We start from the raw sequence: 24,345 nt of genomic DNA on the forward strand, positions 1-24,345 counted from the left end.
ATGCCTGTAAATATTCATTGACATAAAATAAAAGCAAAATTAAGTTTTAAAGATACTCTTATGTTTTCATTTCCTTAATTGTTTAAAAATCAATACAAACATATTCAATGTAATTTGAATAACCCTTTACAACCAAAGACTGCCACCCTATACCCACTCCTACATCTGTATTTATCATCACCTTGGTACTAAACATGGCTACTTTGTTTTTGTTTTTGTTTTTTCAGTTTATGGAAAAACAAAATGATCACTTAATGCTTAAATGGTGCATGCATACCAAAATCAGGCCAAATGACATCACTGTGTCCTCAATAAGTGATGGTTTTGCAATGTTTCAAATAAAGAAAAGATGTGGGTGACCTGAGTCATCTCATGGCATATGGTAGAATTGAGAGACCAAACCCATGGAAATCTGATGGGTAACAGTAATTTTATTTCATCCGACTTCTAAACAATATTAATCATCATGTCAAATTACTGAGATTCATTTAAAATCATAGTGACTTCTAAGATTTGCTAGTCTTTATATTAGATGATCTTGATGTAATGCTTCATTTCTATTTAATTATGATTAAAATAAAATAATAGATTCTTCCATAGTTCCCTCATAATAGAGACTATACATTATCCAAATCAAACAAATATTAATTTTTTTCCATTTCTCTTGTATTTTCAATTTTACACCTTTGATTTTGAAAGGTAAGGGAGTTCAATTTCCTGGGCACATTGGCCCTTAGGGTTCCATGGCAACCAAAGTTTACCATTCGGTTTTCTACATACTGTAAAGTCAGTCTCGTATGTCACTAACAAGAGCCCCCATCCTCCAGTCATCATCACCAATCTGAAGCGTTTACCCAGCAAAGGCTTGAACCAGCCTCATGCTACAAGTCCAGCCAAGAAAGACTAGGAAGCTCTCTTCATCATAGTCACTCAGATACACATGCCAATCATCAGGATGGTAGCAAGTGGCCCACTGCCTTTTAAAGCGCCCACCTGGAAAGGTAATATACCGTTTGCAACCATGTTTTATGGGCCAAAGAAAATCGCATGGCCACATCTCATCTCAGAAGAAAAGGCAGTATATACATGATAGAGGAAGTGATTTTGTGCCTTAGCTTGCCCTAGGAGTCTACTTAGATAACATCATAAACCCCAGTTTGAATATATATATATATATATATATATATATATATATATATGCGTGTGTGTATACGTGTGTATGTGTATATATATACACACACACACACATATATATATATATATACATGTATATGCATATATATATGTTAGTTAGGGGTTTTGCTAACAATTTTTTTTTATTAACTTGAATATTTCTTATATACATTTCGAGTGTTATTCCCTTTCCCGGTTTCCAGGCAAACATCCCCTCCCCCTCCCCTTCCTTATGGGTGTTCCCCTCCCCCTCCTCCCCCCCTTCCTGCCCTCCCCCCCACAGTCTAGTTCACTGGGGGGTCAGTCTTGCCAGGACCCAGGGCTTCCCCTTCCACTCGTGCTCTTACTAGGATATTCATTGCTACCTATGAGGTCAGAGTCCAGGGTCAGTCCATGTATAGTCTTTAGGTAGTGGCTTAGTCCCTGGAAGCTCTGGTTGCTTGGCATTGTTGTACATATGGGGTCTCGAGCCCCTTCAAGCTCTTTCAGTTCTTTCTCTGATTCCTTCAACGGGGGTCCTATTCTCAGTTCGGTGGTTTGCTGCTGGCATTCGCCTCTGTATTTGCTGTATTCTGGCTGTGTCTCTCAGGAGCGATCTACATCCGGCTCCTGTCGGTCTGCACTTCTTTGCTTCATCCATCTTGTCTAATTGGGTGGCTGTATGTATATGGGCCACATGTGGGGCAGGCTCTGAATGGGTGTCCCTTCATCTCTGTTTTAATCTTTACCTCTCTCTTCCCTGCCAAGGGTATTCTGTTCCCTTTTAAAGAAGGAGGAAGCATTCACATTTTGATCATCCGTCTTGAGTTTCATTTGTTCTAGGCATCTAGGGTAATTCAAGCATTTGGGCTAATAGCCACTTATCAATGAGTGCATACCATGTATGTCTTTCTGTGATTGGGTTAGCTCCTCAGGATGATATTTTCTAGTTCAACCATTTGCCTACGAATTTCATAAAGTCGTTGTTTTTGATAGCTGAGTAATATTCCATTGTGTAGATGTACCACATTTTCTGTATCCATTCCTCCGTTGAAGGGCATCTGGGTTCTTTCCAGCTTCTGGCTATTATAAATAAGGCTGCGATGAACATAGTGGAGCACGTGTCTTTTTTATATGTTGGGGCATCTTGTGGGTATATGCCCAAGAGAGGTATAGCTGGATCCTCAGGCAGTTCAATGTCCAATTTTCTGAGGAACCTCCAGACTGATTTCCAGAATGGTTGTACCAGTCTGCAACCCCACCAACAATGGAGGAGTGTTCCTCTTTCTCCTCAACCTCGCCAGCATTTGCTGTCACCTGAGTTTTTGATCTTAGCCATTCTCACTGGTGTGAGGTGAAATCTCAGGTTGTTTTGATTTGCATTTCCTGATGACTAAAGATGTTGAACATTTCTTTAGGTGTTTCTCAGCCATTCGGCATTCCTCAGCTGTGAATTCTTTGTTTAGCTCTGAACCCCATTTTTAATAGGGTTATTTGTCTCCCCTGCGGTCTAACTTTTGAGTTCTTTGTATATTTTGGATATAAGGCCTCTATCTGTTGTAGGATTGGTAAAGATCTTTTTCCCAATCTGTTGGTTGCCGTTTGTCCTAACCACAGTGTCCTTTGCCTTTTACAGAAGCTTTTGCAGTTTTATGAGATCCCATTTGTCGATTCTTGATCTTAGAGCATACGCCATTGGTGTTTTGTTCAGGAAATTTTTTCCAGTGCCCATGTGTTCCAGATGCTTCCCTAGTTTTTCTTCTATTAGTTCGAGTGTGTCTGGTTTGATGTGGAGGTCCTTGATCCACTTGGACTTAAGCTTTGTACAGGGTGATAAGCATGGATCGATCTGCATTCTTCTACATGTTGACCTCCAGTTGAACCAGCACCATTTGCTGAAAATGCTATCTTTTTTCCATTGGATGGATTTGGCTCCTTTGTCAAAAAAAAATCAAGTGACCATAGGTGTGTGGGTTCATTTCTGGGTCTTCAATTCTGTTCCATTGGTCTATCTGTCTGTCTCTGTACCAATACCATGCAGTTTTTATCACTATTGCTCTGTAATACTGCTTGAGTTCAGGGATAGTGATTCCCCTGAAGTCCTTTTATTGTTGAGGATAGTTTTAGCTATCCTGGGTTTTTTGTTATTCCAGATGAATTTGCAAATTGTTCTGTCTAACTCTTTGAAGAATTGGATTGGTATTTTGATGGGGATTGCATTGAATCTGTAGATCGCTTTTGGTAAAATGGCCATTTTTACTATATTAATCCTGCCAATCCATGAGCATGGGAGATCTTTCCACCTTCTGAGGTCTTCTTCAATTTCTTTCTTCAGTGTCTTGAAGTTCTTATTGTACAGATCTTTTACTTGCTTGGTTAAAGTCACACCGAGGTACTTTATGTTATTTGGGTCTATTATGAAGGGTATCCTTTCCCTACTTTCTTTCTCGGCTTGTTTCTCTTTTTTGTGTAGAGGAAGGCTACTGATTTATTTGAGTTAATTTTATACCCAGCCACTTTGCTGAAGTTGTTTATCAGCTTTAGTAGTTCTCTGGTGGAACTTTTGGGATCACTTAAATATACTATCATATCATCTGCAAATAGTGATATTTTGACTTCTTCTTTTTCCGATCTGTATCCTTGACCTCCTTTTGTTGTCTGATTGCTCTGGCTAGAACTTCAAGAACTATATTGAATAAGTAGGGAGAGAGTGGGCAGCCTTGTCTAGTCCCTGATTTTAGTGGGATTGCTTCAAGTTTCTCTCCATTTAGTTTAATGTTAGCCACTGGTTTGCTGTATATGGCTTTTACTATGTTTAGGTATGGGCCTTGAATTCCTATTCTTTCCAGGACTTTTATCATGAAGGGGTGTTGAATTTTGTCAAATGCTTTCTCAGCATCTAATGAAATGATCATGTGGTTATGTTCTTTCAGTTTGTTTATATAATGGATCACGTTGATGGTTTTCTGTATATTAAACCATCCCTGCATGCCTGGGATGAAGCCTACTTTGTCATGGTGGATGATTGTTTTGATGTGCTCTTGGATTCGGTTTGCCAGAATTTTATTGAGTATTTTTTTGTCGATATTCATAAGGGAAATTGGTCTGAAGTTCTCTTTCTTTGTTGGGTCTTTGTGTGGTTTAGGTATAAGAGTAATTGTGGCTTCATAGAAGGAATTCAGTAGTGCTCCATCTGTTTCAATTTTGTGGAATAGTTTGGATAGTATTGGTATGAGGTCTTCTATGAAGGTCTGATAGAATTCTGCACTAAACCCGTCTGGACCTGGGCTCTTTTTGGTTGGGAGACCTTTAATGACTGCTTCTATTTCCTTAGGAGTTATGGGGTTGTTTAACTGGTTTATCTGTTCCTGATTTAACTTCAGTACCTGGTATCTGTCTAGGAAATTGTCCATTTCCTGTAGATTTTCAAGTTTTGTTGAATATAGGCTTTTATAGTAAGATCTGATGATTTTTTGAATTTCCTCTGAATCTGTAGTTATGTCTCCCTTTTCATTTCTGATTTTGTTAATTTGGACACACTCTCTGTGTCCTCTCATTAGTCTGGCTAGGGGTTTATCTATCTTGTTGATTTTCTCAAAGAACCAACTTTTGGTCCTGTTGATTCTTTCTATGGTCCTTTTTGTTTCTACTTGGTTGATTTCAGCTCTGAGTTTGATTATTTCCTGCCTTCTACTCCTCCTGGGTGTATTTGCTTCTTTTTGTTCTAGAGCTTTTAGGTGTGCTGTCAAGCTGCTGACATATGCTCTTTCCTGTTTCTTTCTGCAGGCACTCAGCGCTATGAGTTTTCCTCTTAGCACAGCTTTCATTGTGTCCCATAAGTTTGGGTATGTTGTACCTTCATTTTCATTAAATTCTAAAAGTTTTTAATTTCTTTATTTCTTCCTTGACCAGGTTATCATTGAGTAGAGCATTGTTCAATTTCCACGTATATGTGGGCATTCTTCCCTGATTGTTATTGAAGACCAGCTTTAGGCCGTGGTGGTCCGATAGCACGCATGGGATTATTTCTATCTTTCTGTACCTGTTGAGGCCCGTTTTTTGACCAATTATATGGTCAATTTTGGAGAAAGTACCATGAGGAGCTGAGAAGAAGGTATATCCTTTTGCTTTAGGGTAGAACGTTCTATAAATATCCGTTAAGTCCATTTGGCTCATGACTTCTCTTAGTCTGTCTACATCTCTGTTTAATTTCTGTTTCCATGATCTGTCCATTGATGAGAGTGGGGTGTTGAAATCTCCTACTATTATTGTGTGAGGTACGATGTGTGTTTTGAGCTTTTAGTAAGGTTTCTTTTTACGTATGTAGGTGCCCTTGTATTTGGGGCATAGATATTTAGGATTGAGAGTTCATCTTGGTGGATTTTTCCTTTGATGAATATAAAGTGTCCTTCCTTATCTTTTTTTGATGACTTTTAGTTGAAAATTGATTTTATTTGATATTAGAATGGCTACTCCAGCTTGCTTCTTCTGACCATTTGCTTGGAAAGTTGTTTCCCAGCCTTTCACTCTGAGGTAGTGTCTGTCTTTGTCTCTGAGGTGTGTTTCCTGTAGGCAGCAGAATGTAGGGTCCTCGTTGCGTATCCAGTTTGTTAATCTATGTCTTTTTATTGGGGAGTTGAGGCCATTGATGTTGAGAGATATTAAGGAATAGTGATTATTGCTTCCTGTTATATTCATATTTGGATGTGAGGTTATGTTTGTGTGCTATTCTTCTCTTTGTTTTGTTGCCAAGATGATTAGTTTCTTGCCTCTTCTAGGGTATAGGTTGCCTCCTTATGTTGGGCTTTACCATTTATTATCCTTTGTAGTGCTGGATTTGTAGAAAGATATTGTGTAAATTTGGTTTTGTCATGGAATATCTTGGTTTCTCCATCTATGTTTATTGAGAGTTTTGCAGGATACAGTAGCCTGGGCTGGCATTTGTGTTCTCTTAGGGTCTGTATGACATCAGTCCAGGATCTTCTGGCCTTCATAGTTTCTGGCGAAAAGTCTGGTGTGATTCTGATAGGTCTGCCTTTATATGTTACTTGACCTTTTTCCCTTACTGCTTTTAATATTCTTTCCTTATTTTGTGCGTTTGGTGTTTTGACTATTATGTGACGGGAGGTGTTTCTTTTCTTGTCCAATCTATTTGGAGTTCTGTATGCTTCTTGTATGCCTATGGGTATCTCTTTTTTTAGGTTAGGGAATTTTTCTTCTATGATTTTGTTGAAGATATTTACTGGTCCTTTGAGCTGTGAGTCTTCACTCTCTTCTATACCTATTATCCTTAGGTTTGATCTTCTCATTGAGTCCTGGATTTCCTGTATGTTTTGGACCAGTAGCTTTTTCTGCTTTACATTATCTTTGACAGTTGAGTCAATGATTTCTATGGAATCTTCTGCTCCTGAGATTCTCTCTTCCATCTCTTGTATTCTGTTGGTGAAGCTTGTATCTACAGCTCCTTGTCTCTTCTTTTGGTTTTCTATATCCAGGGTTATTTCCATGTGTTCTTTCTTGATTGCTTCTATTTCCATTTTTAATTCCTTCAACTGTTTGATTGTGTTTTCCTGGAATTCTTTCAGGGATTTTTGTGATTCCTCTCTGTAGGCTTCTACTTGTTTATTAATGTTTTCCTGTGTTTCTCTAAGGGAGTTCTTCACGTCTTTCTTGAAGTCCTCCAGCATCATGATCAAATATGATTTTGAAACTAGATCTTGCTTTTCTGGTGTGTTTGGATGCTCCATGTTTGTTTTGGTGGGAGAATTGGGCTCCGATGATGTCATGTAGTCTTGGTTTCTGTTGCTTGGGTTCCTGTGCTTGCCTCTCGCCATCAGATTATCTCTAGTGTTACTTTGTTCTGCTATTTCTGACAGTGGCTAGACTGTCCTATAAGCCTGTGTGTCAGGAGTGCTGTAGACCTGTTTTACTGTTTTCTTTCAGCCAGTTATGGGGACAGAGTGTTCTGCTTTCGTGCGTGTAGTTTTTCCCCTCTACAGGTCTTCAGCTGTTCCTGTGGGCCTGTGTCTTGAGTGCACCAGGCAGGTCAGGTTCCTTCTGGGAGCCTCCGTGCACCAGGGTTCCAGATGGCCTCCGGTGTTTTCCTCTGGCGTCTGAGATGTGTGTGCAGAGAGCAGTCTCTTCTGGTTTCCCAGGCGTGTCTGCCTCTCTGAAGGTTTAGCTCTCCTCCCACGGGATTTGGGTGCAGAGAACTGTTTATCCGGTCTGTTTCCTTCAGGTTCGGCGGTGTCTCAGGCAGGGGTCCTGCTGCTTTACAAACCCCCCCCCACGGGCACCAGAGGCCTTATACAGTTTCCTCTTGGGCCAGGGATGTGGGCAGGGTGGGCAGTGTTGGTGGTCTCTTCCGCTCTGCAGCCTCAGGCGTGCCCACCTGACCAGGCGGTGAGGTCTCTCTCCCACGGGTTCTGGGAGCAGAGAGCTGCTGCAGGCCGGGATCCGCGGGTGTGGGACTTCCGGTTGCTAACAATTTTTAAAACTGACATTAGCTAACTTAAACAATAAAAGCAATTCATTAAAAAGGACTAAAATGACTGGAGAACCAAGTTCAGAAGGACCAAGAACCAGACCAGTTATGGATGCCTCCATGGCAGGATTAAAGAACTTCCTCTACCAAGTGCCCCTAGCAGGGTGAGTAAAGTCCACATGAATTCTGTCATTTTGATGCTTTTCTAGGGAGTGGAAATAGATTCCCTGTATTGAGTCACATGTTGACCACATGGCTTCAGAGCAACAAAGCACTCCAAGTGATACCCTGCTTTTATGGGGAAAAAAAGTCTCAAAAAGAATAAAAATGTGTTGTGAAACAAAGGAAAAAGGAACGATGTATAGCCAAGTGTAGTTCTCTTTTGAAATTTCGAAGTTCGTCCGTCTTTCCCTTAGCATCTCTTCCATTGCGGATTCCTGAGGCGTCTGGCACCATTCTTGAAATCACAGCATAGGAATCTGACAACAGAAAGATCTTGCCTTCCCACAATCCTCTTGCCTGGGGACACGCTGCAAAGCTGAAATCCTTCACTGTTAGAGCCCTTGTTTTGTGTAGTCATTATCTCCAGAAGAGGTTTAACATCAAATAGTCATTGCAGAAACAATTCAGGGCTCAATTTGTGATGCTGGATTGTAACCATAATTTATCAAGGCAAGACCACTTGTGAAGAAAATAAAGGGCCATGAGAGCAGCCTTTAAAGTCTTCTGCCTGGGAAACCTCCTAGATAATAATTGGGTCTAGACGGAGGTCCTACAAGGCCTTTGACACTGGTATTGTGGTTGGGGAAAGGAGCCACAGTGAAACATTTATACAAGAAGAGTCTGAACACAAAATGCTTTCTCTCGTCCCGACCTTTGAGATTTGTCTACTACTTAGTACTTCACAAATACCACCTGCTTTTTCCTACTTTGGCAAATCAGTTATAAATAAAGTGAGTTATTAATATCTGACAATGTAGTTTCAGACACTGAATAGAAAGTTTTACTGACTACTCTACTGAGTCCTTGAAGACAGATGGACCAGACATGCGTGCCTCCTTTGAAAACACAGCCGTCTGCAGGGGAAGGCCAAAATCACGTTCTGTCCACCCCACCTCCACACTCACTGCTTCTGCAGGCTGAGTTCTCTGGTGATCACAGAGAGGGCTGTGCGTGCAAGAAATAGACAATAGCGGGAGTCTGGGGTAGATTTAGACTATGTACTTTTTGGTCTTATTTAATTTCTTTAAAAGGCACTGAAGAGAAAGACACTGGATATGCTTGCAACAAAAATTTTATAAGTCCAATTCTCCATAAACCTAAAACATAAATCTCTCATTGCACACAGATTCAACAATTGAGATGCTACATCGACTCTCTCCATCTGTGATTGGCAGAATGGTCCAAACACAGAAAGAAATACGAAGATAAGAAAATGGGCTTCCATGCTAGCTTGTTATTAAATTTCCATTTAGATTCCCTAAATGAATTCCTGTTGACCTAAGAACTGACATAGATTCTGAGCTCCCATCAAACTTTTAGATGGGAGATTAGAGGTTAGTACTAAATCTGATAAATCATTTAAATTTTAAAAGATTAAAGGTAAGATAAAGAAAACATTAATAACTATTCAACCCTTACTAGAAAGCTTTAATCAATTTTTCTAGGAAGGAATTTGGGACGTGGTGATCTATATTTTAAGAATTCACATTGAGAATCATCTTAGCAATGTGCTAATAGGATGCCACTTCTGGTACTATAGTGGGTTGAAACACGTATTTGCCACAGCTACATGGGATTACTAGATCCTAGACATAAACCTAAATCTAATTACATCACTGTCCTGATTAAGACACTGCACTGGCTTCCCACTGATAATCAGAGTGATCTCTGAAGACTTTGCCGTGTCTACACCACCCCACTGATCTGGTGTAATCATCTCTCCCCACCCTAACTCGTGTTAACTTGCTCTGCCCGCTCACCCCTCTTTTCATTTCTTCCAACAACCTAAGCTCCCTCTCGCTTTGCACTCCTTCTACTCCCCAGCCTCCTTAACTAGGATGCTCATTCTCTTGGTGAGGTAGCCAACACTTAAACACTTTCAGGCCCAGGTTTAGCCTACCTTAGCCTTTCCTAATTCACAAAGGAGATAGACTTCTGTCCTAGGCTGCTTCCTATTGCTGAGATAAATAATGTAACCATAAGCCACTTAGGGAGGAAAAAAAGTTTGTTTGACTTACACGTTCAACCACAGCCAGTCATTAAGGGAAGTCACAAAAGTAACTAAGGCAGGAACAGAGGCAGAAACCATGAAGAAAACGGCTTATTACTGGCTTGCACCCTGGCTTGCTCTATTACTCTTCTTATACAGCAACCCAGGCCCACCTGCCTAGGGATGGCACCACCCACAGTAGGCTGGGCCCTCCCACTTAACTAGCACATGCCCACAGCCGGGTCAATCTAATGGAAGCAATTCCTCAATTGCGGTTCCATCTTCCCAAGTGACTCTAGGTTGTGTCTAACCAGCATAGACCTCAGTACAGTGTCGGAGTCGGGTACTGTGCCTTTACAGAGCTGGAGAGAAGTACTGATTATTTGTGTCTATTTAGTGTCTCCTCCATTAGACTGAAAGTCTCATGGTGGTAAGGACCTAATCTATTTTCATTATTTCATATCCTATCATCAAATACAGGGACTGGGAAGAGGGATACATTAGTAAAGTACTTACTGTGGGGGTAGGAGACTCTGAGGTTGACGCACAGCACTGCTGTGAAACGACAAGAGCAGTGGCTTGTACTTGTGAGTTCAATGCTGAGGAGACAGAGACAGGAGGGTCCCTACTCTTGCTAGCCAACTATTATTAGCAGAATTAGCAAGGTCTGGGTACGATGAGAGACCTTGTCTCAAAAAATAAGGTGGAAAGTGATAGAATAAAACACAAAATTTTAACCTGTGGCTTTCACAAACATGTGTGCCCACCTGGTATAAGCATGCATGCATATATATAATATATGTGTGTGTGTGTGTGCATGTGTGTGTGTGTATGTATATATGTATATGTGTATATATGTATATATATATATGTACATATATATATGCCTGTGCCTACACACGCACACACGCGCGCGCACACACACACAATCAAGAACAGTGTTGGATATATGGTAGATACTCAACAATTCTAGTGAATGAATGAAGCTCAGCACTAAAATTTAAGGCTCTTAATTTAAACAGCATTATTTCTGAGGCTCTGTGATCATATTTATCAGATGAGTAATAAATTATTTCCCAAATTTGTAAGTGAGGGTTTTTAAAATCTTTCATTGGTACGTAGACTTTAAGTGTGGAGTATGCCCTTCAGTTACACGTGGAGCCCATTCTGATTCAAACTGGTTCATCTATCAAAAATATGCTTAAGGGTAGTTAGTGTTAGTCCAAATAGCACCAAAGAAAAGGCAGTTCTTCGACAATTATAAATAAATAAACAAATAAACAAACACAAGCGTGTATTAGCCTTCCCTATTCAGCTTCTTTGACAGAGATGACTGAGGGGCCTACAGAAAAACTGGAAAGCCAGGCTCTGCTGTAGGAAGATACACAAGCTTAAGCTGATACATTTAGACATTTTGTTTGCTAACCCATACTCCACTTCTCCTATGATCTCTAATGAAATAACAAAAGGCAGGAATGTCACATGTGGGGAGAAGGATCTGTGTGGAAGGGTGGTGAGGAAGCCGAGAAAACACTCTAAAGTTAACTATTTGTAAAGCACTTGTTCAGATATCATGCCTATTACCTGAGACATTATACCCAAAATAATAATTAGCAGATTCTTGTAAGTAACTGATGTAAAAGCCAGATGATTCATACCTACTCTACATAGACAACATCTTAATTGTAGCTAGAATTCTTATATGTATCAACCAAGCCAAGCACACAGTAACTTTCTTCTGCAGTTGTTGTTAGCTAAAGACTAACAATATCTTTACTTGCTTCCCCCATCCCCATTTTTCAGCATCAGTTATTAGTCTACTGAGTGCTTCTGTCACTGTGGGCTTATCTCTTAATATAATTCCCAAGGCTAGAGTTTATCCTTCATTCTCACATTGCTAGAGGATTGGCTTGAAACGAAATGAAGACATCTTAATCTCACTAAAATGCTTTATACTGCATATTCAAAAAAAAACATGTCTCCATGAAATGGTTCTGTAGATAATCCTATCAGCTCTGTGTGGATTTCTGTGCTTCACTCCTAAATTCAAAGGAGAACCTTAAGTTGGGAGTCCTTTAACATTCACCCCTTTCATTCTCTCTTATTTCCATTCTTGCTGCCTTGAGATGGCGTCTAGACATGGAAAGAGGCTGATGGCTGGTGGGCGGGGCTTGAGATGAGCACGTTTCTACTGAAGACAGTGTTCTGCTTGGTAAGAGAACAGAAACACTTTAGGGTGCAATTACGGGGTGCTTGTTTCCGAGCAGGCTTCGCCCTTTTGATTGATTTTTGTTGATGTTGTTTTAACACATTTTGCTATTATCAGTGTAGATAAAGATACACTTTAGCCTTAACAGGAGTCCAAGTGTAATAAACGGAAACTGACACGGACCTTAATCCCGGAGAGAAAATGGGATCATAGAAATATGACGAAATGGAGAATGCCCATCTGAGAGAGACAGCTGCTGCTGGGTTTGAGTGGATTGTAGCCATGAAGGAACGTGAGCACTGTGTAATTAGCGATTTCTATTTTTTGAAAAAAGTCAGAAATGTAGACTTTTATATGAGCTCACCTCTTTTTATTTTTTTATTTTCGGTGTTGACTCAAATAGTGCTTTTTGTGACTTTGTAAGACAGTATTCCTAGGATTCCTGTTTTCCCAGGAGGCACTGACATCTGGTCTATGTCCACTGACTCACTTGGTGAGAACAAGGAGTCCACATGCTAATGCAAATAAAGAGGATAATATATATATATTCTATATGTCTATAGAATATATGTATCCCCAAATTGAGTTCTGGAGATGTCAAAAATGTATACAAGAATGAAAAGTTTACCATTTTAAAAGACAGAAATTTTAAGAAAAGAATACTAAAGAATACTAAAGAGGTCTAGAATTATGGGTGTTCCTGATAAGAGCTGGTCTTGTAAAAAGAAAGCAATATTTGTCAGCATAAAAAATACAAAGAGGGGTTGGGGATTTAGCTCAGTGGTAGAGCACTTGCCTAGCGAGCACAAGGCCCTGGGTTCGGTCCCCAGCTCCGGAAAAAAAAAAAAGAAAAGAAAAAAGAAAAGAAAAATACAAAGAAATGTGTTATAGGACAAATAAAATTGAAGATGTTGTTACAGTCATGAGGAGCCCCAAAAGGCTTTCATATACACTGCTGGTGTTTCTTCTATTTTTTTTTTTAAACAATGAGTAGGCATGTGGCTGTCCATCACAAATTGCTATCAATTTTTACATATTTATATACTAACTATATTTTAAAAGAATAAGTGTTAGGCCATTGTGAAACTGTGCATGTTGGATTTTCTGACAGGTGTTTCTCTTCAAAACCAAAAAAAAAAAAAAAAAAAAAAAAAAAAAAAGAAAGAAAGGAAGAAAAAAGAAAAAAGCCTTGCAGACCTTTGACGGGTGAGCAAAAATCTGCCAGCTAATAGCACTGCCGTGACTCAGGCAACTGCATCCCAGACTTCTGCTTGCCCCCTGAACCCAGCTGTGGGTGTTAGAGAAGGACAGTGCTCAGGAGTCAGCCATGATATGTGGGAGGAGGTAATGAAGACGGCTTGGTGACCCTAGAAACACCAGGTGACACAGCAGGCATGCCAATTGCTATGTTCTGTCACCACCATCCTCCTACAAGCTCTCATCCACCTCACAGCTAATAGCATGCAAACAAAACAAAACAAAACAGCAAAGCCTCACACCTTACCTGAACCCTGCCTCCCAAAGAAGACTGTGGAAGGAAAAGGAAAGGTGGTGTTGTTGTTGTTGTTGTTGTTGTTGTTGTTGTTTTCACTGCACAACCACAAAACTGAAGAGCAGATCAACTTTTCCAAGGTAAGTGAGCTTATGGTCAGAGTACTGACCTCAGACTCAGATTTCTTCCTATGCTAAGACAATGTGATTCACCTAGCTCAAGCTTTTGTTTTTATTATTTTTTATCTTTGTTTCCCAAATAACAGTTATTCATTTACTTATTTACTTATGCATGTATGTAGGGGGTGTACGTGAATATTTACATGATACGCTGTAAGTGCGAAAGGCATAGAATGTGGTTGTTTGAATGAGAATGACCCCATAGGCTCATATATTTGAATGTTTGGTTCCCAGTTGGTGGAACTGCTTGGGAAGGATTAGAAGGTGTGGCCTTGATGGAAGTATGTCATTGGGAGTTTTCCAAAGGAGTATGTCATTTGAGGTTTCAAAAGGCCTTACCATTCCAATGTGTTCTCTCTCTCTCTCTCTCTCTCTCTCTCTCTCTCTCTCTCTCTCTCATCCCATCCCCTCCCCTCTCTCCCTCTTCCCCCCCTCCCTCCTCCTGCTTGTGGAACAGATGTAAGCTCTCAGCCACTGCTCCAGTGTCATGTCTGCCTGCTGTCACATTCCCTGCCATGATGGTCTAGACTCACCCTCTGAAACCTTAAGCCCCAATAAACTATTTCTGCTATAAGTTGCCTTGGCCATGATGTCCCTTCACAATTGAAAAGTAACTAAGACAGAGGAAAACACACAGAAGTTGGTTCTCTCCTCCTATCATGTGGGTCCCAGGGATGGAACTCCAGTTGTGAATCTTAGCAGCAAGCACTTTACCTGCTGAGCCTTCTCACTGGTCCAAGTAGCCCAGCTTGTAATATTGATTTAAATTTGATGAAGTGAACCCAAGATCCAACCTGAGAGAAGTAATAATTAATCAAAATCTTTAATTTTTGTAAGTGTATTGCTAGGGATACATTTTTGGAGGATTATCTGCTGATGGTTTATGTTCTTTAACTCCATATCCATTTTTTTTCTTGTGTGGCTTGACCTGTGGGCTTGACCATGAGTAAGAATTAATGACCCAATCCTGTTGAAGAAAGTAAAGAAAAATCTCACATGAGAATCTCATCTCAGTCTATCAGTCCCATTTGATAAATAAATCTGGGATCTTATAACCACTTTTAGTTAAAACACATTTTTAAAACGCTAGCTTTTTAAGAAAGTAAGCGCAACTTTTCTCAACTAATTAGTGTGTACCCATCATTCCGATCTCCGAAGTCCTACTATTAATTCCAGTACTCAAATGCACAAAAGTCTTGAGTCTCAGACTATGTTTTTTTCAACCAGGAGAAGGCAGTAATTGTAATCCAGGGTGAGTTGTAGTCTTGTTTCAACATGTTCCCTGATCTTTCTCTGTGTGCTAAAGCCAAGTTTTGTTCTGTTCTGTTCTGTTCTGTTCTGCTCTGCTCTGCCCTGCCCTGCCCTGCCCTGCCCTGCCCTACCCTGCCCTGCCCTGCCCTGCCCTGCCCTGCCCTGCCCTGCTCTGCTCTGCTCTGCTCTGCTCTGCTCTGCTCTGCTCTGCTCTGCTTTGTTTTGTTTTATTTTGTTTTGTTTTGTTTTATGTTGTGGCTTTTGAAATTTTAACTAGGAAAGACCCGAACAAATAAACACTTATTTTACTCATATTACAAATAAATTACAACTGTCTATCTGAGTTGGTGTCAGTTTAGTTATTGAACAATGCTGAAGACCCCTGGTGTTTCTTTTCTTCTGTTTTATCATCCCAAGAGTCCCGAGGTTTAGCACTGGGTTTTATTTCTGCATTTATTGCCTCAGGGCAGCAAAATGGCTGCTAAAGCTCTGGACTTAAGGAAAAAGAATAAGAGTGGAGAAATTGTGACAGCAGCCTGGGTTACCCCTTCCTTCTTTTAAAACCAAGAAAACAAAATTTCTCAAGAAATTCCATCCAATTCAGAAAATTTCATCTTGGGTCTTATTAGATAGGATCAAACTTTAAGTCTACCACAAACTGCAAAATGCGAAGGGAAGAAAAGGAAAGGATCAGAGAAGAAAGAAAGGAGAAGGGAGGTGAGGGGTTGGGAGGAAAAGGAAAGAGAGGCAGGGGAGGGAGGGGGAGGGGAGGGAAGGGACGGGGAGGGGATAGAGGGGGAGGGGAGGGGAGCCGTGCTGGTTAGGTTAACTTATTAACTGTGCTGCATCATATGGCACTGGACATAAGCAGGGCAGCCAGGAAGAAACAAGGACTGAGCATAGGCATCTAACTACATGTTCCTTAAACATTCACCTGAGACTGAGCTTTCTGCATTCCTGCAGAGGCAGAAACCTGACAGGCTCTTAATTAAAAGGAATACAGGGGACCTAGCAGATTAAAATCGCCATTCTGCCTGTAATGGTTATTCCTGGTTGTCAAGTTGACCATATCTGGAATGAACCACAATCCAGAATTGGAAGGCTCACCTGTCATCCTGGTCTTGAGGCTGGGAGATACAAGTTTCTGACCTGGATCTTGGTATGGAGATCTTGAGGCAAAGTGGCTATGAATCCAGGAGACTAAGGCAAGGAGATCTCTGAGTTCAAGGTCACCTGGGACAAAGCAAATCCCAGATCCAGGAGTGGTGGTACACACCTTTAATTTGGGACACACTTTCTGTTGGAGGTTTTCATAAGGACATTGGAAGAACAAAGAGTCTCTCTCTTTTTCTGCCTGCCTGCCTTGTGGGACTGAGCCACTGCTAGATTCTTAGATTTCCGTTCATAGCTGCTGCTGATCATTGTTGGAGAGTTGAACTACAGACTGTAAGTCAACCAATTCTCTTTTTATATAGAGTCTACCCATAAGTTCTATGACTCTAGAGAACCCCTCTCTGACCTGAGTCATGACTGATTTTAGTGAGAATGGACAGTGTAACTTGTAGTTGAGAGGGAAGCATGAGACAGCAGAAGGCTCCGTACTCATGTAGATAATACTCAGGTCTGCGGTGCCTCTGTGTGCACCTATGCATCCCCTTTCTGCTTTCCGTAAGTTAAGTTTTAATGGCCACTCTTAAGTTCATTGAACCCCAATTAACAGGGAATCTAGAGAGTCAAGTTAGGGAACTACAGATTGCCTTATATTGATGATAAGTTGAAAAGATCTTTGGACAACACTCTCTTATAAACGAATGACTAGTAATTGTGGTTATATAACAAATTGCCTCAACTGGTATTGGACACTTTGAAACTCTAGGAGTTCTACAACTTAAAAAAAATCAGAGATATTTCAACTACTCAAAGCTTCTTGACATGCCATGTGATACCCCTTTATCATTGCTTCTATTCTTAATAAAATCCAATGGCAGGCCAGCTAGCATGCCGAAGTGAGAGATAAACCTCACTTTTATATGAATTTTCTTGCCCCTAAAAATGCTGATTTTTGTCGTTTAGGTTGTTTGTTTGCTTGAATGTAAGGACGCGTTGGTTTTTCACTATTTCCTCTGTGTTCAGTCAGGATTTGTCTTCATCAAATGAAATCCTATGTGATTACCCAAGTTTCAAGATAAACATGAAGCTCGGTTCCACACTGGGCAGGTACTTTGATGGTTCCACACACTGTGGACAGAACTAAAAGTAAAGCGGTGAATAAGATTAAGAGTTCCTGCCCTCACTGGGCTTACAGGAAAATCTAAAAGACATACTTTCAAGGCATTTTTACCCAGAGGAACTTGTAACTAAGCTAAGACCTCATATTGCTGAAGGAAAGTAGTGTCAGCCGTGTAACAAGTACATGCTGTATCTGCAGCTCCTCACACCACTGACTTACAATCAAATGAAAGCTCCTGACACCCCCATCTTGACATTTTGCCCTCGTTAAAATCTTCTGAATTCTTTCCATTCAAAGGACAAATGAAGAAATAAAACAAAGTTTGATTTGCATGTGTGTGTGTGTGTGTGTGTGTGTGTGTGTGTGTGTGTGTGTGTGTGTGTGGTGTATTAAATGGGCCAAGCCAAGCACATGTGAATTAGTCACATGGTCATAGCTAACCACAATGGAGGCTAGAAAATGTGGTCCAATCTATCTGGTAAGGATGAAAAGGGTAGGAGAGAGAGATGTATTGGGTTGAACAGGAGTAGCAGGTGTTCAAGCCAGAAATGTGAGTTGAACATAGCCACAAATTGGGAGGAGGAGCAAGTGGGAGAGAGGTGATGAAGAAGGTTACAGACAGAGATGACAGAGCAGACGGAATAGAGGTGAGGGTATGAAGAGAGGAGGCGAGAACATTGTGTCTAGGAGCTGAAGGTTGGTTAGTGAGGATGGAATAGAAAATTCGAGCTGCTGAAGCAAGTGACAGGTAGCCCATAAATATGTCTATAGACCATTTTAGGAAAGGTTGACTCTATTAGCAAGAAAAAATGCCATGCCATTAGAGATTTGAAATGCCAGGCAAGTCACTGAGTCATATTCCTAACCATTACAGGCTTTAGCCTGGGAAATGAAGTGACCAAGTTAGGTATTTAGAATCATGGGACTCTTGTGGAAGAATTGAGGGACCAGAAGAGGATAGACACTCCACAGGAAGACCAACAATGTCAACTAACCTGTACCCTTGGGGGATACCCGAGACTGAGCCACCAACTAAAGAGCATACATGGGCTGGACCTAGGCCTCCCTCGCATATGGAGTAGATGTGCAGCTTGGTCTTCATTTGAGTCTCCCAACAATTGGAACAGAGGCTGTCCCTGAATCTGTTGCATGTCTGTGGATCCCAATTCCCTTGTCTGGCCTCAGTGGGAGAGGATGTGCCTAGTCCCATAGAGACTTGATGTATCAGGATGAGGTAATACCCAGTGGGGTCCTCATCCTTCTCAGAGGAGAAGGGAAAGGGGCCTGGGGGAGGAGCTGTGGAAGGGGGAACTGGGAGGAGAGGAAGGCTGATATTGGGATGTAAACTAAATACATAAATTAATTAATAAAAAAGGAATCAGTTATTCAAACAGTGTGGAAACAGAAGTGGAAGAAATAGTGGATAATAAGAACACAAATGGTCTAAGAAGTCATTTCAATCATAAAGGTTGTAGACCTTGAGCTAGGGCAATGAGGCACGGTGAGGCAGGGGGATGGAAGCTGGCTTGGGAACGTTTAGAAGTTGAAATAATATGATTTCTGGTTATATATGGGTTGCATATAACATCAGCCTTTGACATTTCAGATTTTCCTCTGTATTTCAGCAAGTCCTTGCTTGCTCACCTCAGTAAGCTGGAGCCAATGCTTCTAATCCATGTTAACTCCAAGGTTTCCGTCTTTGGAATGAGGTTAGTGTGTTTCTAACCTACAGAAAAACCTACCGCTGCAATATACTCTATTTGGAATTATAAATTCATGCCGGGACTTGTACTTCTTGTCCAAGGCCACTTGGCAGAAGTCATTACATAAGTCAATAACCAAGATGAATTAGGAAATTCCCAAGTGACTCTGGGCACCTGATACTGTATTTTTTCTCATTCTGTAGACTTCCAAAAATTATGGAATTGCCCAGATGAAAACAACTTTTTCTACCTCATCCAAAGTCAGGTTACATTTTGGTGCGGAGTGATTGTTTAATTTTCTCCCTGGCTGAAGAAGCAAAAACATCGTTGTCAGACGAGAAGCAAGATGTGCCAACAGTCTTGCTGAGCAAAGGCATTGCCGTCATATTTCTGAACATATTCGTTTGGCAGAATCCCAGATTGGGTTCTGGGACCTACCACCTGAAGACGTTCTGTTTCTGTAATATCAAATCACCAAGATCCTGTTTGCCAAGACTCACACTGCTGTCCACCTGGCCAACCCTGACCACTGTAGAACATGAGGATAACCATCAGAAGAGCCTGGCTTGATTATTGGTGGAAATCTGGCCATGCCCCACTAGCTGAGCATTGGCAAGACAAGCTGATTAATAGAAGTTAAACTAACCTGGATTCCGGAAACTTCATGTGGTATGTCTCCCCACGACCCTTCTCTGATCTGTGATTCTGAGAGATCTCATAATGTTTGCCTTTGTTTCTTCATCCCTCTCTGAGAGCCCTGAGCATAATTAGCACCTCCCTGCCTGCTCGTAAATCTCATTTACCTCCATGCTCTGCAGATATTTGTGCCACACCCTGATTGTCAACCTCTAAACTCCACATCTGGCTCCTCAGGGTGGAGGATGCGTTCTTCAGGTACCTTGTACCTATCTTGTCCTTAATGTCCTCTGCCTTCTGCAAGTCTTTATTAAACATTGAGGCTCTCAACACTTCGAGCCATCATTTCCTGACCTCTTCAGCTATCTATTGAAGCCCACTGTGCTACCAGGTGTCATACCAATTGTCTTCAGTCCTATAAAATTGACCTCAGGATAATCTCATAGGATTTCTTTTTGAGAGGAGGCAGGGCAATTTGGGGATTTCCTAGCAATAGGAATTGCTAACTGGTGGCTTTACTAAAATTCTTTTATTTTTCCTCCTTGGTTCTTACAATTAGAAATCCTATTTGAGTCTCAAAATAGATTTTGAGCAGATTCCATGTTCACCATACAGTTGACAAATGCAGTTTGATTCAGATACAATAACTCTTCAGCTTTGGGATTAACTAAAGTCAGGAGGTATTGCCTCAAAGCCCCAAACAGTCCACCAGGAGCAGTTTGGATAATATAGGAGTCCAGCTGCCCGACTGACTGCAGAGTAGCCTCTGGGCTGCTGGCCATGACTCGGCCACCGTTGGCAACTGTCATTGTACACAGCATCGTGGCAGCTATGCAGAAGGAGGTGGTCAGTGATTCCAGCCGGATGAAGCCCAGAACTCCCAGCAGGAAAGGCACAGCAGCAAGAACCACGGCTCCTCCCATCAGATCACAGCGCTCGCTGCTGCTGCTTTCTTGGTGAAGTGGCCCGTCAGCCAACTCGCTGATTTAAATTTTTTGAAAATCTTTTTGAGGCTTTCAACTTTTATGACAGGTAATGAATAATAAAGCCTTTCTCAAGGAAAAAAAAAGGACACATCTATCTGATCTCCCCAATGCTTTTAAGTTACTTATTCACTATTGTTCAGTCCAGCCAATGTTGTTTCATTCTCTACTGCAGAAAAGCCAGTCGCTCACAGTTAACTCACTATGCTGAGTATTGTCTCTGATGTTCTCTCTCACCCCCAAATCAGTAAAAATCACAAAACCAAACTCAATGCATAAACATGTGTATACACATATGTACCTATGTATATGCATATATACATACATGTGCCTATATACACACATACATATATGCACATCTAGAAAACATAAAATCAAACTTTGTATATACGCCCATATATGCATGTGTGTGTGTGTGTGTGTGTGTGTGTGTGTGTGTGTGTGTGTGTGTGTGCCCTATGCATTGTTTGGGGGTTTGTGATTTTATAGGCTTTTTTTTCTAGATGCCATCCAGTCAGCAGTAAGCGCCATAAGATGCAAATTCTCACTAATTCTTCTATTTAAAATCCCATTACTGGCTTATACTCTGAATCCCAAGTAAGCCTTTCTTTAAAGTAGTGTATAGTAGAAAATGGAGGTGGTGGTGTTAAGACTTTCAGACAGCGAAACCTAACGTATACAATGCATTGTGTCAGCTACATTAACTGTTCTTATCATAAATCTTCACAACAAGAACTACGTTCTTTGAATATTTCTTTTATTTTATTTTTATATGTGTGCATGTGTCTGTATCTGTATTAAGTGTATGCAAGTCATGTCGGTGCCCACAGAGACCAGAGGAGGACATCAGATCCCTTGGAGCTTAAGTTACAAGAGGTTGTGGTCTACTTGACAGGGACGCTAGGAAACAAACTCAGGACCTCTGGAAGAGGTTCTGAACTGCTGAGCCATCTCTCCAGCTTAGAAGTTTGCCTTATCATCACCCATTCTTTTAGGATAAGGGAAAGATAACTAAAGCAATAAAAGGTTGAGCTAGGAAAAACAAAAAGATTCTGTGGTCCAATCTGATTCAATACTCACCAACTCCGACATTACTTTGTACAGTGCATGTCAATCCTGTGGTTCAAGTGACAGAATAGTTAATTGGGCCAGGTCTGGGATCAGAAGACTAGAAAACCTTTCTAAGGTGAGCCAAGCCTAGGAACTAAACATCAGAGTATATAAGGATATGCTCTGTTATACAATATAATTTTATTATATAATTATAAATATAGTTTTAACACATATTAGTTTTCTCTTCCTATCATAACAAATGATCGCCAAGTTAGCATCTTCAAACCATTCGAATTTATCGAATTTAGCTACAATTCCATAGCTCAAAAGTCCAGCACAGGTCTTACTGGGTCCAAATCAAGATGCTTGTTGATGTTACTTTCTAGAAGCTTTAGGAGAAAATTCATTGTCTGGCTTCTCCCAGCTACAGAGGCCACCTACAATTTTGGCCACTTTTCCCTTCCTTATACCTTTGGAGACATAGCTTCTCTTAGACTCTGCATTATTTTAATCTTCTTTGGCCTCCTTCTTCCACTTCTAAAGACCCTGGGGCAATGTGAGGCACATTCAAATACCAGGTTAAAACAAAGCAAAACAACAAGAACAAAAATTTACCCAGTCTGGGGGGGCGAGGGGGGGTAGTTAGTAAGCAGTTATAGGTTGAGACTCTCTCTCTCTCTCTCTCTCTCTCTCTCTCTCTCTCTCTCTCTCTCTCTCTCACACACACACACACACACACACACACAGATACACATAAACACACGTACACACAGACACATACACCCAGGCATACACAAACAGATACGCTTTCACACAGACACACACATACATTGATATGCTCCAAATCTTGAACCTCCCATCTCAAATGTTATCTAATATTTAAATATTATCTCTAAGATCACTTGAGATTATAAAAGTAGAAGTATGAGCCCTACTCCAAGATTACTAATGCCTTTTATAAAAAAAAGAATGCCATAACGGGACAGGGTTGGAATGCCTGTGACACTGAAGGCAATCAGAGTGCTACCTCTACAGGTCAAAAGAATGTCAAACGTTGTAAGTACCACAGAGAGGGAAAGAAGGGTAAAACAGAGTCTCACAACCTTCAGAGGGAAACCAAGCCTGGTTATTTTGTTCTTTGAGCCTCAGCCTCCAGAATTTCTTGAGATTGTGGACTACTTCTGTTGTCCTTACATGATTTCTGGCACCTTGACTGTATCATCCCTGAGAAACTCCCACTTGAAACTTTCAGGAAACATGAGATCTGCAGAGACTGTGGGAGCCCGCCTAATGCTCTGTGTAGGAAACAGATGTAAGAAGGAACCCCAGTGTTGGGCAGCAACCAAGGACAAATGCTGACTTTGATACCAAGTCAGTTAATCAAGTTGGGCACCTTCTAATACTCAGGAAGGACAGAGCCTGCCCGTGGAAAAAAGAAGCACCCAGTGTTTTGATGAACTCAGGGCCAGGTCAGATGATTATCATTTAGTGACATAGCCTCGTGACAAACACCCTTCAAGTGCTTGACCAATTTGTTTATTGATTCTTTGTGGTTGCTTGCCTACAAAATGAAGGCCTCTAAAAAAGGTTTCTGTGTATTCAATTGTTTTAAATATTTGGTTACTCAAGGAAGTTAATTGGCTTTTCCTCTGTTCACTTGGCTGAAAGAACATCTGGTGGGAGAAGACTAGAAAATGAAACCTGCCTTTCTGTTGAGTGGTTTTCTTCCATTTAAATCCATAAAGGCCTTCTCTAAAAAAGAAACTACAAAATGTTTCTCACGTAAAAAGAAAAAAAAAAAAAAAGTCCGTTGCCAGGCACAATGAATGCCAAAGCAAAGCCCATCACTTTCAAGTCAGGAGCAGGAGGATCGAGTTCAAGGTCACTTTTAACCACATAGTGAGTTAGTGAGTTCTAAGCCAGTCTGAGCTACCTCGTCTCTAAAAACAAAACAAGCTGGGCAAGATGAGAGGTGGATGTAAGTGGATCTCTGAGTCTGAGGCCCACCTAGCCTACGTAATGAGTTCCAGCCCAGTCAGAGCTACATGTTAAGAACCTGTCTCAAAAATATACATTTTTACATATTTATAAAATTTATATACAATATATTACATATATTAAATAAATATAAAATAAGTACTTTAAATATATATTAAAATATATTTTGTAGGAGATATTTATAGTGTTAAATAGTATATACAACCCACTTTTTTCCTCATTAGCATTTTTCTTTATAAGACAAAGTTTTCATTCTACTATGAGAAAAAACACAAGAAAAATATAGATAGCTCTCTGGTTGTATATAAATGCTTCCAGCCATAGTATAGAACGATGGGATTATGAGTTCCTGTAGAATTTAATATGAATTATTTTAGTTCTTCAAGCTTTACTTCCACTGCCAATGTTGAACAGGCAATTAAACTACTGTTTAATATCAGATAAGACTTCAGTGGCAATTCCTATAGGCTATGGAAATACAATAATGTAGTGTGAAATATAATCTAGTATTCTCCTTTGTCTGTGTTTGAACTCTAATGTAACAACTTTCATGTGCCAATAATAATGTTCCAATGTTTTGTGGGCCACGAAGAAGGTTCTTTTTCCTTTAACTTTTCCTACTGTGTTTGAAAATTTGGGGCAATGTGCTTCTTGATTCTAGTCCCTAGGAGGGAGATATTTATTATAACTGCCATGGACCCATAGACTTCAAGGCCTAATCACCAAAATTATAAAACTTCCTAACTTGTGAATTAGAAATCTA

General features: G+C 40.6%; 1 protein-coding gene across 1 annotated transcript in view; it reads right to left on the reverse strand.

The window, feature by feature from the left end:
• The window catches only part of LOC116897978, a 148,970-nt gene extending 129,104 nt beyond the window's left edge, over nt 1–19,866 (reverse strand). Inside the window, exons 1-2 of the mRNA XM_032899380.1 lie at nt 19,716–19,866; nt 19,351–19,441 (exon numbers count right to left, since the gene is read on the reverse strand). Coding sequence (XP_032755271.1) covers nt 19,351–19,441; nt 19,716–19,866 — 242 coding nt within the window. The remainder of the gene's footprint in view (nt 1–19,350; nt 19,442–19,715) is intronic.
• Between the last annotated feature and the right edge of the window lie 4,479 nt (nt 19,867–24,345).

Source organism: Rattus rattus, chromosome 4 (assembly GCF_011064425.1).
Source record: "Rattus rattus isolate New Zealand chromosome 4, Rrattus_CSIRO_v1, whole genome shotgun sequence".
Lineage (NCBI taxonomy): Eukaryota > Metazoa > Chordata > Mammalia > Rodentia > Muridae > Rattus > Rattus rattus.